This window comes from Mesoplodon mirus, assembly GCF_964341445.2.
Source record: "Mesoplodon mirus genome assembly, chromosome: 1".
In the NCBI taxonomy this organism is placed as follows: Eukaryota; Metazoa; Chordata; class Mammalia; order Artiodactyla; family Ziphiidae; genus Mesoplodon; species Mesoplodon mirus.
The window spans coordinates 62,936,820-62,956,965 of NC_138976.1; the positions used below are offsets into that span (position 1 = coordinate 62,936,820).

The following is a 20,146-nucleotide window of genomic DNA, read 5'->3' on the forward strand; positions in this document are numbered from 1 at the left end:
TCATACTTATCTGATGCAAGAACTTTCTCCACGAAGCCACTCCTGAATCACCCTGTTGGCACTACCAGCTGCTTCTTTAGCATTCCCATAGCACTTTGTTTATGCCTCTGGTTAGCATTCCTTTTCTTCGGTCTCCTAAGAATGCAGCGTTCTTTAGAGTTATCCTTGATATTTGGGGGGAAAAGTGTTATTTTACCGACTCTCTACGTCCTGGGGAACATAGAACTCTCTACGTTCTTAACCTGAAGTTCATGACTTCATCTCTGGGGACATGGGAAGGTGAAGTATCTTGGGAAACTTTACGTATACATCTGTATGTACATGTTATATAATTGTGTAACTTATTGGGAAGAGTGTCTACAACTTTCAGCAGATGCTCAAAGAGATGTGTAACCCCAAAGAGGTTAAGAATAACTATTAGAATATTAGACTGTTGTGGAATGGGCACTCTGCCACTCAGACAGATGGGGGAGAGGACTACAATCAACCCAGAAATCATGAATGTGCATCAAATGTGGGTGCTTAGGGCATGGTACCCAGCTGGGCAGGTGGAGAACTCTATCCACCCAAAGCTGCCAAGGGCTATTTGCCAGTACTGATTAAGCTCTGGACTGTACTCTCACTGACTTTAGGAAATTGCAGTAAAATTCTATCCTCCCCAGTCAAGGCACAGCAGCACAGTCATTGGCTGAGTTTGTCCACATAAATGCCCTGACCGTGCCTTTGTTGAGAAGCCAAGTTGGCAGTGGCAGCAATGCTACTTGTCCTCATCTACTTTTTCTATTCCCAGATAAATATTACTTGGATTAATAATCACATTTCAGTCAGTCACAGGCACCATGAAGACTAACATTCTGGAGGGAAAAAATAGTGCATGACATATATCTTTTCTTCATCCTTAGACTAAATAGAAAAGCTCCTCAAAAGGATTATATGATGCCATATCTTCCTCTTCTCTCACTTTAACACAGGGGTCTAAGTATATGGGTTGCAAGACAATACAGTCAGTGTTGAGCATGAATGAGAGAACTAGGACTTGACCTTCAGTGCAAGGGTTAGGCCCTTGATGATACTGCCCATGAGAAAAAGACTCATGATTTTGAGAATGTTTTTCCTGCCACTTCTCTCCTTCCATGCCTTTCTTAGAAAATTCTCTGTGGAACTGATTTGGCTAATAACAGGTTAGCATTAGAAAAAGGCATGAAAAATATGTACACTTCCAATAGTCATGTGCATTCACATGCCCATCAACTAAGTCTCATTTTGGCACCTGTTGAGATCATTTGCCACAGCTTATTCTCTCTCACAAGGGTATGCTAAGAGAGAGCAAAAGAATATGCTATTCAGTACCAGGGTTTAGGGGGCAAAACTCCATGTTTCCTTTTCCTCAAAGTGACTAGTTATCATTATTACTTCCTTCTTTTCAGACAAACCCAGTTACAAAAATCCTACAACAGCAAAAGCATTATGAAAATCAATGATAATTCTTCCAAAAGCAAGTGTGACTACCTTCAAACCTAGCTATTCGTGAGCGAAGGAGCTTAGTTCTCAATCTGAAAAGCAATAAAACTTGCATATAGTCAAATCAACCCCTACCAATGAGTTCCTTTGGGATTAACAGATATTGTAACTCAGTAATTTTAAAATGAGCATGCATTAGAATCATCTAAAAGGCCTGTTAAAATACAGATTGCTGGGCTTCACCCCCAAAGTTTCTGATCCAGTAGATCTGGGGTGGAGCTGGAGAATGTGGATTTCTCATGAGTTCCAAGGTGATTCTGATGCTACTGGTGTGGGAACCACACGCTGATAACCACTAATGTAGGACTTTAAGGTTGCGAGGTATTGGTAATTAATTCAGAAACCAGGACATAACATGTTTTAAACTACCTAGTAATACAAGGTAACATAAGGGTCCAAAATAAGCTATAGTGTGTGTGATATTGAGAGGATTTGAGCTGATATTTGGATTTGAGTGATATTTGGCAGGATTTGAGCTGACTTCCAAGTCCAGATGGAATTAAGATCGTCAGAGAGGAAGGTGGAGGGCATTCTAGGATGGGCAGAAGAATCAGGTTAGTTAGCGGTAAGACTGGAGGGGTAGGTAGGGACCAGTTTGTGGAGAATGGCTTTCAATGCCATTCTAAAAAGAGTTCAGACTTTATGTAGCAGGTAATATTTCTTCCATTCCCACATTATTCCTCCCATGGCATGCAGTCACAAAGCTCTAGCTCCAGGTTACTGCAAACATTTTAACCTTCCCAAAGTATTGTTCAGCTGAGGTGAGGGGGGAGAGGGAAGGTTTTAGCGTATCTCTGATGTTTGATGAAGATACGAATTGAGATTGGGAGGTGGATTATTTGCAGTGTAGAGTCAATTTATTTTTCCTAGGTTGCAGGGATGGGAAAGCCAGCAACTTTTGGAAGGCATCTGGAACACTAAGTAAAGCTTGTTTCAGTATGGATTTTGGTTGCCGACAGGAATAGGAAAAAATCATGGATGTCTTGGGCAACTGGCTCTTGAAGTGGGCAAGACCATTCACTAGAGGCCAGTGCTTTTCAAACGTTAAGGTGCACGTGTAGGAATCATTTGTAGATCTTGTTAAAATACAGATACTGATTCAGCAGGCCAGAAATGGTGCATTTCTAACAAGTTCCCAGAGGATGCTGATGCTGGGGTCTGCAATTTGAAGCAGGGTACCAGAGGACATTCAGAGCGCGTTAGGGGTAGAGAGGCCCGTGGGGCATCCCTCCCGAAGTACGGAAGGAGGATAAATGCGATCCTTAAAGGCCCTTCTCCAGTCACTCAGGAGAGCGGGACAATGGTGTGGAAGGAGGAGGAGAGCGTGGGCAGAGCTGGGAAGGTGGCAGCCGGGGAGGGCGGCGGCGCCGAGGTGCGTCAGGTACGGGTGTTCGGGTGATGGCTGTCCGGCAGGGCACGCTGCCGCGGCGCGTCTCGGCGCGCTCGAGGCGTGATTTCTGGTCTTTAGGCCCTCGGCGGCTCCCATCGCGGCTCCCGGGCGCCCAGCTGGGACCGCGGCGGCGGCGGCGGCGGCGGCGGAGGCAGCCGGTCACTCCACCGCGTGGGCGGCGCACACCTAACCCGCCGGCCCCGGCGCTCTGGCTCCCGGAAGCGGAAGGGGAGCGCAGCCCGGCTTGGGCGGTGGCGGCGGGACTAGAGGAGGAGGAGGCGGAGGGGGAAGAAGCGGAGGTGGAGGGGGAAGAGCCGCCGGCGGCCGCGAGAACAGCGGCGGGGAGAGGCGAGCCCCCGGCGCCGGTGAGTGTGTGCAGGCGCGAGAACGCCACGGCCGCCCCCCCGCCCCCGGCCCCTGCAGCCCGGCGCCCGGCCGCCCGCCCCTGGCTGCGCCCCTGTTCCGCGCCCTGTTCCCTGCCCGCACCTGCCCTCGTTCCCGCTCAGAACCCCGGGTCTTCTGCGTGCCCTGCCCGCCTGGGGCCTGGCCTTTCTCCCAGCATCTTCAGCCAGAGCTGCAGCCGCCCACCAACTGCCCCTCCTATAACTGGTGGTGGGTGGGTTCGTGCTCCAGTCAAGATGATTTGGGGTAGTTTTTCGTGTGTGTGTGTGTGTGTGTGTGTGTGTGTGTGTGATTTAAAAAAACCTGTGCCCTGAGTTTCTCGCGTATGAACTGTAGTTTCCCTCTCTGTACCCGCTCCCGGCGACCTGCGTAGGGATCTGGGATTTATCCTTGCCATCACAGCCTTTCATTCATTTCCAGATCGCTGGGTGAGGCTTCAGAAGACTTGCAGGAGGAGAAATAGTTTGCTCCTTTACTGACCTTCTGCCTCCCTCCCCCACATTCAAGAGTGGTTTTAAGAAAATGGCTTATGGATGGCAGCAGTTTGCACTTGTTACCATTCACTGTAATAGACCGCTAGATTTTAACTGGAGAGTCTATTTAAAGTTGTGGTCTTTCTCAAGCTGTATTTGGAGCGTATTTTAAGATCCCTTGTGAGTCAGTGGAGGATGTCTGTATCTCTAGGGCTAAGAGAACCTGACCAGTTTATTACTTGAAAATATTGCAATATAGCAGTCTATAAAAGTACAAGAGGAAAAAAGAATCAAGGTCGTTGTGAGCGGGTCATAAATCATAGTGTAAAGTTACAGTATAAAATCATGACAACTAACGATAATTAAGCATGCAGGTTAAAAATATTTGTCAAATGGATCCAAGGCCTAATATGTGTACTTTGAAAAATTCACTGCCTTCCTTGTAGTAAAAAGTAATAATAATTATCATCTGATGATTGCTTAGTATGTGCCATTCCTGAACTAAAAGGCTTTTGGTGTAATATCTTGTTAAATCTTTCCAACTCTTTAGATTTTATTTATTTTAAAGATAAAATCCAGAGAGATGCTTTATTTTGCCGTAGGTGTGCTAAGTTGTCATGGCAAAAAAGATTTTTGAAGAGATGAGAAATCAGTTGGAAAGAAGGAACCAAATGATTTGGTGTCGTGGAAAGAAAAACTAGATTTTAGTTCCATTGCTGTCACTATTTAGCTGTGGGGTCATGGGTAGGTCAGTGACCCATGCCATTTTTCATCTATACAACCACGAAGTCAGGATAAATTCTTTAAGCTTATTTTAGCTTTCCCATCCTTACTTGGCGTATGCTAAGTTTGTAAATAATTTAAGACCCTTTAACATGTTAAAGTTACTTTTAAAACATTTACCTGAAGAAGTATTAGTAAAATTATATCAAAATATAACCAAAAATGTATAATTCCATACTTTTAGAATAATATTTGGTGTAGTACTATTCCAGAATTCCTCATTTTGGAGGTAAAACAATAGGATTATATTAAGTCCCTTCAAACTGTTGTGACTTCTGTTAAATTTAACGTACTTTCGAAGCCGTAGTTGGAATAAATGAACTGGAGCATATTTTAAATAAAACAGTGTCACATTGCCTATCTCTGGGGTGTTTTACTTAATAAAAAGGAATTTAAGCATTTAAAAATGCAAACATGTAAGCATCAGCTTAACAGGTATGTTCTAAAGAAGTAACTGGTGAATCGTAAAATTTTTTACTTCTTATTTACTCACTGCCTGATTTCTCTAATTCATAGAGACTGATTCAGAACCTGTGGAAAAGCACATGGATAAAATAATGTCGTGTATTAGTGAAGAAATGAATTTAGACGTCTAGTAATGTCTCCATGGAGCTTTTTTTCAGGAATTGTAATTGAATGTGAGTCAATAAAGTCTTTTTCAGTGTAGGAGGCTACATAGTGGCGTTATCAGTACTACCAGGCATAACAGGGAAGGCGGAGGAAAAGCTATTTTTATTACCAGGAAGTTGTTCCCTGAGCTCAGTTTTACTTTTATATTAAGGAATGAAGACATTTTATATTACTTTAGTAAAACATTAGGGCTCAGTTTCAACTTTTCAAATGCACTAAGTATAAACGGCATCGTAGCATGTAGTAGAATAATCAATGAATTAACACCTCTTATTAAAGTTGAAGATGTATTGATTTGAATCAGTAAAAAATATAGGTGAATGACATGAAGAAAAAATGGAAAAACACCAGTCTTGCTTATTATCAGAGTAGTGATTTTTTTTTCTTTATTGGAGTATAATTGCTTTACAATGGTGTGTTAGTTTCTTCTTTATAACAAAGTGAAATCAGCTATATACCTACACATATATCCCCATATCTCCTCCGTCTTGCGTCTCCCTCCCACCCTCCCTATCCCACCCCTCTAGGTGGTCACAAAGCACCGCGCTGATCTCCCTGTGCTATGCGGCTGCTTCCCACTAGCTATCTATTTTACATTTGGTAGTGTATATATGTTCATTGCCGCTCTCAGAGTAGTGCTATTTTTGGTTAAGAATCTTTGGTAAATTGAGTTAGCCTAGGACTTCCCTGGTGGCGTAGTGGTTGAAAGTCCGCCTGCCGACGCAAGGGACACGGGTTCGTGCCCCGGTCCCGGAAGATCCCACATGCCGTGGAGCGGCTGGGCCCAGTGAGCCATAGCCGCTGAGCCTGCGCGTCCGGAGCCTGTGCTCCGCAACGGGAGAGACCACAACAGTGAGAGGCCCGCGTATCGCAAACAAAACAAAACAAAACAAAACAAAAAAATTGAGTTAGCCTAGTTTAAAAAGCATATCTTTTTTTTTTTTTTTTTTTTTTCTTTTTGCGGTATGCGGGCCTCTCACTGTCGTGGCCTCTCCCGTTGCGGAGCACAGGCTCCGGATGCGCAGGCCCAGCGGCCATGGCTCACGGGCCCAGCCGCTCCGCGGCACATGGGATCCTCCCAGACCGGGGCACGAACCCGCATCCCCTGCATCGGCAGGCGGACCCTCAACCACTGCGCCACCAGGGAGGCCCAAAGCATATCTTAATAGACATGAAATAGCACTGCTCTCCATGGTAGCTACCTTCCCCAAAATATCTTAAAGTGATGGTAGATTATTTACTTATTTCCCTCTTTTGATGTACCATGGGAAAAAATGTGGTATTTTCAAAGTTTGTCTTCTGCCTTTTAGGCCTCCTCTTTCCCTGTGCTTTTCCTCTCAGGTAGATTGACTTGATCCATTTAAGAGACTGAATAGGTTTCTGCTCTCTTCATCTATCTGTTGCTGCCACTTCCACAAAAGGGCAAGTTAGGTAAAAATTAGTATTTTACTACTCACTGATTCATTCAATTTTAACTTAATGTGCTCCACTGTGATCTCAACCAGGCTTCTGATTTTAAGCCTTTTATCTGTAATTATGGAATGAATAACTTTTTTACCTGCTGCAGGATTTTCAACTTCAGCAAGCAAGGAGAGATTTTTTTTCTTTTAGTGTTATTGGTTTTAAATCATGTCTGCTCTGGTAAAGCCTGGTGTGAAGGAAATCTAATTTAGCCTTTTGGTTTGTGTTTTTTTTTTTTTTTCAATCTGTTCTTGGTGCAGTGGGTACTAGATAGAGGTAAGTAGCTGGCTTGCCTTTCCTCATTGAAGAACATGTCTGATTCACACCCAGGAATGATGCCAGAGCCTAATTTCTGGCTTTTACTGTAGCTGAAGTTTTTTCCTTGTGCTGTTTTTGGAGCAAAGGTTACCTGTGCCTCCTGTTCCTACCCTGCATTTAACTCCAGTTCTTCCCTTGCCTGTCCTGTCCTTTTTCCCACACCCATACCTTCCTAAATGAGGAGTCCTGCCTAGACATTTTGTACTGATTGAAACAGTATTTGGTAGTCTTTAATTCATATCATCACACACCTTCCCAGTTATTTTTGCTTTTTGTTGGGAGATTCTGAAGAAGTGTGTCGTTGTAGTGCAATACTTTTAATAAAGGTATTAATTTACATTTTTTTCACTCACGAGGCGGGTACACAGAAGAGCAACAGCTTATGTTCAGTTCTGCCCAGAACATAGTGATTTAAAGACTTGTTCTAGGAAGTGGATCCTTGAAACCATTGATGGTACAGGTTTGATATGCTTTGAAACTTTGTCTACCCACATTTTAACAGAGTCTTCCTGGAGAACTCAGCAATTGGGTCAGAATTCCCTACTTTAATTCTGCATTCTTCCTTAGCTTTTGAAATCACATCCTGATTTTCTGCCATGCTTCATTGCTTAATTTCCCAGTCCTTCCACTTTTACCTGAAAGAAATTTAGTTTACAGGCTTTAGTTCAGTCACTCTATTTTAGATCAGATCTCTATTTTTGGTTTTCTGCTTGAAGAGACCTCACGCCAGCCTTGTGGAAATACAACCTCCCTACGTGCTTATAGTGTGATGCGAGGGAAAAGGCTGTGTACTGTACTATCTGAGGTTTCTCATCTCTGACAAGTAGTTCTCAGACTTCAGTGTTAGAGAAGGTAGGCAGCTGGGTATAGTTAAATTGTATTTAATGATGGTGACCCAGAAATACTGTTTCACCCTGGAGTTTGTAAGACTAGATGTACCACTCATCTTTAGTCCCCCCTGTCCTCCACTCCCCACAAATGCCCCTTTAAAGTTGCCATTGTTGGAGGTGTTTATCATTTGCCAGGCAATTTCCCTTTTAAGTATGACAACCACCTTGTGTGTTGATACTTTTATTACCATTTTAGAGATGGTTAAACCGAAGCTTGAAAAGAAACTGAAGTTTGGAAGCTAATAAGAGGCTGTTTCATAATTTGAATGTGGCTCTCTTAAGTGTCTGTATAAGATTAATTTCCTACTCTATTGAAATAAACTGAATACCTCTGATGTTTTAAAAATTGGATTACCTCTTTGGCTAATTATTAAAGACAGCTATATCCTGATATTTTAGGTAGAATTACTTGACCAATTTTTCAGAGTTGATAAAATCAGAAATTAAATAGCTGTGTAAATATGTAAGATTCATTTTAAGCTGCATTTATAAGGTTTAAATTTTATGTATTTTAAATTTTTATATATTTGTATATTAACCATTTTGTTTTGACCCTGGGGGGGATTTTTTTTTTTTTTTTTTTTGGTTTGCCCTGTAAATTGTTGATTGCAGTCTCAGATGTAGCAATGTTAAAAATACTTAACATTTTGTAGTTATAGAACTTTGAGATATTCTTTGTTATCACAAAATGTCTTGGGTTTTTAAGACTAGAATTGCTTTTATATCACGTGGGTGAGATTTGATTCCACAGTGATGGCGATGCTGAACTAGATAAAATGTTCATCTCATTTTGGATGCTATGGCTATGATGTAGTTCTGATAACTGTAAATGTAAAGTAGGATTTTTTTCCTTGATTTTAAGCCAGTGAGTGACTAGGGTTTGACTCATGGATGGTTGACTTGTGCTGTTACCTAATGTTACTGATGGAAACTACTGTTTTGCTGCAACAGTAAGAAGCCACCCTAGAGTCATAGCCTTAGCAGAATTACTGACTTTGGCTATGTTTCAGAGCACTTCATTGTACCACACTTAATTCTGCTTGAGATCTTTTCTAGAAGAAGATGAATTCATTCATTGCCACTAGAGTAGCAGCTCCTTTACTAAATCATTCTGTATTTTGTCTCTAAGAAGCAAATGTGCAGCCAAAGAGACCACTTTAAATTAGCTTAGAAAGTTAGAGTATAAACAAGTTATATTTCACAATCTAACAGTCATGGACCATAGAAAAAGTGACCCTGGGAGAAAGTACAGTTTAAAAAAAAAAGTCTGTAAGGGGAATGGAAATGTAATGATAATGATTTTGATGTTTTTTCCCACATCCTCAGATGTGGAAAATAGATTCCTATTGCTATGGTAAGCAATATGCATAACAGACTCACAACTTGTCCTTTATTTCCTTTCTTGGAGAATGGTACCACCATTCACCTAGACCCTAAGCCAAAAACTTGGGAGTCATCGTAGCATCTGCCCTTTGCATGATTGATTACCACGTCCTATCAGTTTTACTCATTAAGTTCTTATTCTGCCCTTTTCCAGCATACCTCCTATCTTAAGTGTTCCTTCCTCACCCCCCTCCCCTCCCCACTTCCTTTAGAAGTTACTGCTTTTGGGGTACTTACCATGTGCCCTCATTTCTCACCTGAATAACCAGTAAGCCTAGCTTATTCCATATAGTCAGTCTTGGAGCTTTATGCATCCACCCAAGTTCATTCTTCAGAGTGTTACTCTTCTTTCCAAAATGCACATTTCATCATGGCATTCTTCTGCCTTTAATCCTTCAGTACTTTCCAAACTACTGTCTTCAGGGTGAAGTCCAAACTCATTGGCATGGTTTAACAGTGTTTTTTATTCTTAGATCACTCTCTTCTTGTAGGTCATGAAATCAGTCTAGCAGGCTGTGACCAGCATTATATATTTTTAGTAAAGTGAAATATAATAAAATAGTACAGTATCAGAGTACGTCACATATAGTCAGGGTGAATATCACTTCATTAAACTTTTTCAGTTATATATTTTATATATGTGAAATATATACTCACATATCTCATATATTTCTGTGTATATATTACCAGATGTCCTGAACTATATTTCTTAAAGATGCTTGTGGTCGAAAGGTTAAACGCGTTTTATCCCATTCTTCTATATTCAATGACTCTAGTCATTTCAGTTTACTTAGATTTTCTTTGCCTGCCCTTATACCTTTGCATACTCTGCTCTCTTGTTCAGAAGAGCCTCCATTCTTCATCCACAGGTTTTTCTCTCTCCAGAAATCTTTTCCTGATGGTAACTTACCAAAAGAAATAAATTTTTTATTGCAAGCTCGTACACACAAATATTTACATAATTGAAAAGTTCCATGAATCAATACCCTTCCTGTATGAGATGCATTATTGCCCCCTTGCCCTCTGTCTTACTTTGTCTTACTTGGTGTTGATCATGTCTGTTTACTAGTTTGTCTCTATTGAGAATAGAGATGGTCTCTTTTTTATCTATACCAGTGCCAAGGCGTAGTAATATAGATAGTGATTGAATTAGTGAGATACTGAATCAGTATATGTTTTCTAGAACTCTTTACAGTATTATTGTTTAAGCCTGAACTGTAGAAACTAACTTTAATGGTTGATTCTCTTAATGGTTTCATTATAGGAGGATAACTTTTTTTCCTTAAAACATTTAAACTAATACATGCTTCTATTTTAAACTCTTTATTTTATGTTTATCAATTGTGATTAGATATTCCAGGCCTAATATCTTGATAGATATTACATTAGATTTTGTCACATCAGTGACCTCAGAATTTATTGTCATTTTGTGATTTGTGGTCAGTAAGTTTGATGAAGGGAAGCCCAAATGCTGGACATGTAATACTAATTTGATTTTATGGGAACTGAGTGGTTTCAAAAGAGATAATGTTCATGTATAGTGGTAATCAAATGAAGATTTTGGGGGGCTGGCTGGATTAGATATGAAAACATAGAATTAAGTGGAGTTGAATCATTTTATTTCTAAATTTAAACTTTTTTTTGTAATTGAAATTTTTACGGTTAGAATATTTAGTTGCTTACAGTTTTTATCTTTATTGTGAGATATTATTTGTTAAACCATTAATAGATTCACACGGAGAACTGCTCTTGAGGAGAGATCCATTTGTTGGGATGTAATTTAAAAAAAGAATGAATCAAGATAAAACCTCTAAATGCAAGTACCAGAAAAATTACAACACATCTCAGTGAATTTGCAGGTGGTAAGTGCATTTAATTTTAATGGGAATATGTTTCTGAATTGTGCGGCGTAGTATCCTTAAAGTGTTATGTTTAGATGAATTTAACAATCTTTCATTTACAAAAAAAAAGATAGTTACTTTATGTTTATGTAAAATTTTTCATATTAACTTTTAACTACACATTTTCTTAAATAAGGCTTTTTCCATAGAGAAAAAAATCTGTAAATAATACCAGTTTCAGAAACATCTTCCTGAATTATAAGTCTTATATGGCTTTACAGCTGATGCTTCTGTGCTGCATTTTTAAAGATATTAATTTTAAAAGCATTTCATATAAGGATAATACATAGTGATAAAGAGAGGCTAAAAGTAAAAATTTTGTTTGAGGTTGTAATGTCGAATCACACCTCATTGGCTATCTTTATTTTTCAGTTGGTCGAGAAGAACTTAGAAGTACATATGTCTATTAATAAGCTTACATGAACACATAAATATATACATAAAATGTGACAGCATTCCTTCTCACTACTCTTTCCTTCGTCAGCCAAGTGGTAACCGCTGTTAACAGTTTGGTAGATGTGTTTTCCTCCACCCATACGGAAATTACTTATACATATATTTTTTTTAACAAAAAAAGAATCATGTTATACAACGTATATCTGAATACCCGTCACCTAGATTCTACAACTAATATTTTACTGAACTACATCACATACTCATCCATCTCTCTGTCCACACATCAGTCCATTTTTGGGGGGGATCCATTTGAAAGTAAATTGCAGACATCAGTATACTTCCTTCCTCCTCTCCCCAATAATACAGCATCCGTATCATTAACTGGAGTTCATTATTCGTTTAAAGGGTTTTTTTAAAGGTGAATTTACATACCATGAAATGCACCAATCTTAAGTGTATTGCTGAGTTTCAACAAATGTATGACCTGTGTATCTCAAACTCGTGTTAAGATAGAGATCTTTATCAGCACCCCAGAAAGTACCCTTATGCTTTTTCCTAGTTAGTCTTTATCCTCCCCTCCCTCCAGGAAGCTACTGTTAGGATATTTCTCCCCACCATAGATTTTGCCTATATAATTTGCCTCTTTTCACTCAACACTATGCGTGGGTAGCCATATGCAAATCTAGATCTACTTCCTTTTTTTCTTCTTTAAAAATTGCAGTAGCTTGGAAATAGTCTACACTATGGATGTATTATAATTTCTAGTATATGACCATTTCCTTCCCTCTACATGGGCATTTAGGTTGTGCAATATTTTTGTGATTACAAATAGTGCTATATAGAACATCCTTGTATGTGTATATACCTGTTCACTCTAATGAATACTTTTGTAGATATTACTAGAAATAAAACTGCTGGGTCAAAAAGTTTGACATTTTAATAGACACTGCCAAATTGCCCTCCAAAGATGGTTTTATCAGTTTACATGCATATCAGCAATGGATGAGATTGTCCTTTTCTCTCTGCCCTTTCAACATTGGGTCTTTCTAGAATTTTGTCAGTATGAAGGGTGAAAAATATACCTAGTGATTTCACATTTTCCTAATCAGTAATGATTAACCACTGGATTTTTTTTGTGTGTGTGTGAATTGCCTATCTGTGTATTTACTTTGTATGCCTCTTACTAGTCATATGGTATATTCTTTTTTTCCAGGGATGCTTTGTCTTTTAATTTTGTTTCTGGTGTGTTTTGAGCTTCAGAAATTTTAATCTTTATGTGGTCAAAGGTGGCTTATGGGTCTTGTTGAAGAGCTTCCTCATTCTAAGATTATAAAACCACTTGCTATATTCTTCTACTAGTTTTGCTTTTTATTTGGAATTTTGAAGAGAAGGAGGAATCACTGTGAACTAAGGTGCCAGGAAAAATTTCATATGGCGAGTGAGATTCAAATTGACCTTGAAGTATGAGTTGAATTTAAATAGAGTAGACAAAATGGTAGAGGCATTTTGGACAGAAGGAATGAGAGAGGGAATATATTTTTCATATTCATGGAACAATAATAAGACCACTGGCTGAGGTGGCGAGTCATATAAAACTGCAAGTTTAGAGATATTCATTTGGCTCCATTTCTTGTAAATTATTTTAGCTCACTTTTATCATTTTAAAAAATCTGCATTCTGGTGTTACAGTTTTCTGTCATATAATAGTTTTCTGTCACTTTCTTTTCATAGTGACTTCAGTATTCTTCCTGAGGAAAATATGTGGTGAAATTTTGTTGCCTGAAAAGGCAAAAAAGGGAAAGGTGGTTTCCTACCAGAGTAGTTTGAACATTGCGAATATTTACTAGTCTAGTTTATTAGAGTTGAGTTATAATTTCTTTTAAAAAAAAAAGTCGTGCTGTAGTAATTTACATCATTAATGAAGTGAGAGCACTCAAGTATAGTTACCAGATATCAATCTTCAAAAATGTTGAAATACCAGTGTGTCCACTAGTTACATCAAAGAGTTATGAGCTTACCAATTAATATACAGATTAATATGTTGGATTCTCTAGCTGATGAAAGTATTTACAGATGCCACCCTTAAGACTGAGTAGCAGCATTGTGTTCAGTTTGGTTGTTGCTCAGGATGTGTAATAGTTTCTGTTCAGCCGTGAGCCACGCCTGGTAGATAATAACTAAGTGGAGTGATCCTGCAACTTTACCAGTTACACCTTTCTGGTTGTAATCTGATTTGGAGCTCTTGGAAGGCTACTGTTTTCTTCTCTACAATCTAGTTGTAAGGATTATGTGGATTAATTTTCACTACTCAGGTATTTAAAAAAGTATTCAACATCTTATTTGTTCATTGTTTTATTTTTCTCTCCTTAGCGCACTTTTCCTTGGGGATGCTTGTTCTTTTAGAGCTTGTTGTCTGTGTATGTTTATATCCAGGAAAAACAGACACATTTTTAACTATACTTTTCATTTATAGTTTCTGTTGTGAGGAACTCTTGCTGTGATAAGAAAAATTTGTTATTCTCTGATAGAGGAGAATAAAAATAGAGTTTAAAAAAACAAATGAGTGTTTGATAATTTTGCTACTTGTTTTGCTGGCTTGTATGCTTTTCTGTTTCTAATACTAATACATTTAGAAATAAGTAATGAAATTACTCTGTTCTGTATAGTTACTAGAATTCACTGTCTGTTTTTTTAGTCGTGAATGGAACTGAAACATTAAAAGAAAGAAAGTACATGAAGTTAATGATATTGAACATGTTGAGAGACAGAGCCTTCTGTCATTCTTTTAGCACTTGATGGTTGGCAGGACTATAAAAATAAACATTCTTTTTAATGTTTCTCTTTTTAGGTATGTTGATAGCTTGTCATTTGTATTTGAGTTCATTTAGCTTTTAAAATAATCATACCTAGAAAATTAAATCCTCTGTGACTTTCCTCACTTTAATGATACTGATAGGTCTTTTAATTTTTAAATTAAAAGGTAATGAAGTTCAACTTTTACTTTTTTAAAGGCCTAGGCACTATTCCTATTTTAAAATTCATACATAAGTGCTAACTGAGACCATATCTGATTTAAAGAGTTGGGTGGTGAGTTTGAGTTCTTGTCTTTTTTTCTGCTGTCCCAGTGTTTCCAGGTTCTAGGGATAACAGGATAGGGGTATTCTTTTAAAATTAATCCTTAATCTTTTTTTCTTTGTCCTGGTAGCTTTGTAACTTTAAAGAACATTGGCAAGGCCTCTACAGGGTAGTACCCTGAGGCTCTTCAACTGATGATAAATTATCCTTAGAATGAAGTAGTCTGGGATATAAGCTGGAAATCTGGGAGTCATCCTCCAGAAGCTTACTGGTTTGATTCTGTTTTTTCAGCTGATCTCTCCAAAACTAATTTTGGCTTTTGCCTTCTCTTAGCCTAAATGATCTTTGTCTTTAATTTCATCCTCCACACCAGAGCTTTAATCCTTTATTTAAAATATAAACCTCATTATGTTACCCGCCTGCTTTAGTAGCTTTCCAGTGCCTAAGAATGGCATCTTTATATCCATCATGATATAGCCCTTTATTTCTTACCACTTGCTCTCCACTGAAAGGTTTGTGATTTATCATGGCAGTTTGTAATACCTACTACAATTTTTACTCTTGTCTACCTCCTGCTCTTCCTTCTGTTTGCAGTATTGTTGTCACTTTTCTTTGCTTGGATAACTTTTACTCTTTTAAGATTGAACTCAGCTCACTCCCCTGCAGGGGGTCTTGCCCTGATTTAATCAGTCTCCATCTTTCTGTGCCTATAGTAAGATCTTGTCCACATCCCTGTAATGTATTATATTAAACCCATTTTATGGCTCTTTTCCCAATTAGACTGTTAGTTCCTTTAAGCAAAGACCATGTCTTATTCATCATTGTATCTACAGTGTCTAGCAACTGACAGGTATATAGTGGAGGCTCAATGAATATTTGTTGAACTGAGTTCAGCTCATTGCTGTACGTTGAAGTCTTAGTGAAGCTCCTGGATCCGTGGTTCCTGGATACCAGTCAGCTGTATCGAGACACCTGGGGAGCATTTTAGAACATTTTATAGGTTTTTGAGCATTACTCTGTAAAGAATTATGATTCAGTACATCTGGAATGAGGCCTGGGAATAAGTATTTTTAAAAAGCTCCTCAACTGATTCCAGTTTGCTTATAGGTTTGAGAAACATTGTCCTAGTGTATTGTTGTATTATTCCATTGTATTTTATGTAAAAATGTTGCCCCCTAGATCTCATATAGTAATTTATTATTTAAGGTTTATAAGTTATAGCTACTAAAGTAAGGATATATTTTAGGTCACTTTTTAAATACCATATGTAGAAGTATCTTAACTTTAAGCCTCTTATTGTGAGGCCTATTAGCATTTTGTTAATACTGAACTGAAAAAAGCCCCATTTAAGCAGGAGTCTTCTCGAATTGATAGTAATATTAGTTGGGCTTCATTCCATGAATTTAAGTATTTTTGGCAATTTGTAATTACTTTTCACTTTTTATTATAATTTTTCAAAATGATTTTTAAGCATTTTGTTGTGGTTTAAAATTAAATTAAATTGAACAAATCTTAAGTGTTTATAGTTCAGTGAGTTTTTACATATGTAGATATCTGTAAGGCAACAGGTCAACATCTAGAACATTTCTAACTCCTCAGAGTTTCCCCCATTTCCCTTCCCAATTAATAAACACCCCTCCCACCACAAGATGAGCACTCTTTTGACTTGTATTGCCATCAGTTAGTCTTATGTACAAAACTTTTTAGTAGTTTAAATCATATCTTTTGGTGAATATGTGCACTCATTTCTCTTGAATTTACACGTGGAATTGCTGAGTTAATGGCAGACTTGTGTTTAACTTCAGAAGGTAATGCCAGTTTATACTCTATGATTGCAATTCATATGAAAATTGAAATTAAATTATTTGAAGCTTATGGTGAAATTTTAATAGGCTGAAACTTCCCTTTGTTTTACAAAGTGTTCTATTTTGTCAAAAATATACATAGAGGGCTTCCCTGGTGGTGCAGTGATTGAGAGTTTGCCTGCCGATGCAGGGGACACGGGTTCGTGCCCCTGTGCAGGAAGATCCCACATGCTGCGGAGCGGCTAGGCCCGTGAGCCATGGCCGCTGAGCCTGCGCGTCCGGAGCCTGTGCTCCACAATGGGAGAGGCCACAACAGTGAGAGGCCCGCGTACCGCAAAAAAAAAAAAAAAAAAAAAAAATATATATATATATACACATACACACATACATAGAAAGAAAATTTAAGTGTCATTTTATAGTTGCCAAAAAGGTAGTTTTGTTTTATTCAAATAATTTTTCCTATATAAGTAATTTTTTCTTTTTCCCTTTCCTTAGGTTCATCTTTCCTTGTGGGTTGGCAGGCAGTCATAGGACTGCAAAATGGGTCTCCGGATTCACTTTGTTGTTGACCCACATGGTTGGTGCTGCATGGGTTTGATTGTCTTTGTCTGGTTATACAACTTTGTTTTAATTCCCAAAATTGTCCTCTTTCCTCACTATGAAGAAGGACATATTCCAGGCATATTAATAATAAGTAAGTTTCTAGATCTTTATTTATTTCTTTGGATAATTAAAGATTTTTCTCATTGTGAATGTTTTTGGAGTAAAATACCACTATAATAACCTTCCTTTTAATATTATTCAGTGCTATTAATATGAAGTTATTTACTAAATTATGGACATTTTAAAAAAGAATGGCCTTTATATATTTTGCAGGGTTAGATAAGTGTGATATCTTCATATCTAACTCTACAAAATATATAAAGACCATTTTGTTTAATAAAAGACTGGCACAATAGTGCTATTTATGTAGGTCTGTGTGTATTTTTAATGTTTCTGTTATATACTTATTGCAAATGTGGAAGGAGTTTTAAGAATGATTATGATACACATTGTTGAAAAAGTTTCATGATATAAAAATTATTGATTATGATTTTGATTATGATAATACTTTGAACTTCTGGATAATTATTTTCTCCTATAGTTTAATGGTGATGGTTTGCGTATGATTAAAAGAATAAGATTGAAGTGATATGTTTTACATGTACAGGACATTTATAGTTTTCATGTACATTCTGTCATTTTGATCTCATAAGAGCTGTGGGAAGTATAATCTGTTTTACAAATGATAAAACTGACCAATACCATGCAGTCGGTCCTGGAGTTAGCACTTGAACTAAGTTTCCTATTACAGGTGCAGTACCTTTATCCCCCCAACAAAATGCCTATTTCTTTTTCATCTAAAAGGTAGAATTATGATGAATGAATATATTTTCCTTTACTGTTATTTTTTCTGGTTATTCATTTTAAAACACAAAAATTTCTAGATTTTTTATTTTCAAATTAACTATCTTAAGATCTTTTGAAAAGAGCAATTGAACATCACTAATCCAATGTAATTTTGAAGCTAGCCACTTAGAGTTAATGAAAAAGTTTAATTGTAGCATAGGTTTAAAAATGCTGCTTCGATTCTGTCAAATATAGTACATGTAATAATTAAAAGGGATTCATTTATACCAATATTAGTAGGGAATTTCTGTTAATAAAGAATCTGGTTTATAACAAGTTTATCAGTTATTATTATACAAAATAACTATTTAAAATTACTACATTTTAGATAATCCTCTTGGCAGTATTATTTGATGAATGAAATGAATTAATCATCTTTCCATCTTATTTTTGAAAATTATTTATCCTGATGGTATTAATTAAAATATACATTTATCCTTTAGATATGCTTGTTGAAAAATGTTTTGAAGGGTAAATACTAATTTTATTTATTTACTTATTTGTTTGTTTATTTCCAAGTATTCTATGGCATTGCCATATTTTGTCTGGTTGCCTTAGTGAGGGCCTCAATAACTGATCCAGGAAGACTCCCTGAGAACCCAAAGATCCCACATGGAGGTATGGTACCCTTCAGATTTATCAGTTTTACAATGCCAGAATTATCATCTTTATTAATGTATTTGACTGCCTTTAGTATATTAATTATATATGTCATGTAACGCCACTTTCAAGTCTTTCCTCAATTGTTTCCTTTCCAGACTTCTCAATTTAAAACCACAAATCTTAGCTGACTCCTCATATCCCCCACTCTCTGGCTCTCCTTTTCACTTTACTTGTTTATTTATTTGTCTCTCCCTCCTCCCACTCCAGATCTATATAACCTCTGTGAGGGTGTAGATTCTTTGTGTTGTTTTCTTCATTTGTTCAGTACTGTATCCTTAGTGCCTAAATAGTCTCTGTCACTTAGTAATAGTTGCTAAGTAAGTATTTGTTGAATGATATATAATTACTGAGAAATTATATTTTTATTTAGTAAAGGAATTTTTTTTTTTTTTTTTTTTTTTTTTTTTTTTTTTTTTTGCGGTATGCGGGCCTCTCAGTGTTGTGGCCTCTCCCGTTGCGGAGCACAGGCTCCGGACGCGCAGGCTCAGCGGCCATGGCTCACGGGCCCAGCCACTCCGCGGCATGTGGGATCCTCCCAGACCGGGGCACAAACCCGTGTCCCCTGCATCGGCAGGCGGACTCTCAACCACTGCGCCACCAGGGAAGCCCTAAAGGAATTTTTTGATGGTGCCACTTCATGATATTATTGATATAATATTGCTTAAATATTTGTAGTATTATAATACTATTGCCTATATTTCTTCAAGTTCAAACAATTCAGTGAAAATTTTGAAAGCCTTTTATTCTAGTGTCAATGAAGGTAATTTTTGGTCAGTTTATTGCATAGTAACCATTCAGGCAACACACAAAAAATTACAAATGTATTGCTTGTTTTATTACATGCCAGATATAGTAAACCTCCTTTACCCTCTTTCCCAAGTTTCACTTTTCCATCATTTGCTATGTAAGCTTTGAGAACTCGCTGTACTTTCTTCTAGAAAGAAATTTATATGTCTTTGTTATACATTATAGAACCAGAAAATTTTTTATAGTAGTTTCCGAACTTGCTGTACATTAGAGCCACATGGGGAGCTTTAAAAAACCTCAATGTCCAGATCACATCCCATATTAATTAAATCAGGATATCTGGGGGTGAGAGCCAGGTATCCGTATTTTTGAAAGATCCAAGGTGATTCTAGCGTGTCACAAAGTTTGGGAACCAATGTACTAATTCTTTCCAAAATTAGATTAACTGTTAGGTCACTTAGATAGCCTCCCTTTAGTTTCCGACTGTTTTTTGAGATCCATCATTTGGGGCTTACTTGGTCTTGCAAGTTTAATGATTAAGTGGGAATGATATGACACTGATGTTTATGTAGAAGTTTCTGAAAATTATCTTGAATATTTAGTTTTTATTAATTTATAGAAGCAGTATCACTGTCATTTAGCAGTTATCATGTGTGTGCGCGCGCACGTGTACCTGTGTTTGGACAGGGAGGATGGCACTCTGTAATTTGTATAGAATTTCTCTTCTCTACTAGCCTAAACCAAAGGCTCTCTAAAATATTGATACATGTATTTTCTACTTCAACTCTAAAACCCAATGTTATCAGAAAATCAAAGAAGCAGGCTTTTCCTAACTCAGGACTCATTTCTGATGAAATCT

The 20,146-nt window shown here is 37.6% G+C and overlaps 1 protein-coding gene across 2 annotated transcripts in view; it reads left to right on the top strand.

The window, feature by feature from the left end:
• Positions 1 to 3,087: 3,087 nt before the first annotated feature.
• ZDHHC21 (zDHHC palmitoyltransferase 21) overlaps positions 3,088 to 20,146 on the top strand; it is a 62,499-nt gene continuing 45,440 nt past the window's right edge. For both annotated transcript variants that reach the window (XR_014293457.1, XM_082614495.1), the window contains exons 1-4: positions 3,088 to 3,276; positions 10,981 to 11,113; positions 16,924 to 17,122; positions 18,397 to 18,495. Coding sequence is in view for 1 of the 2 variants with exons in the window: in XM_082614495.1 (XP_082470621.1) it covers positions 16,969 to 17,122; positions 18,397 to 18,495 (253 nt within the window). In the remaining variant the exon portion in view is untranslated. The remainder of the gene's footprint in view (positions 3,277 to 10,980; positions 11,114 to 16,923; positions 17,123 to 18,396; positions 18,496 to 20,146) is intronic.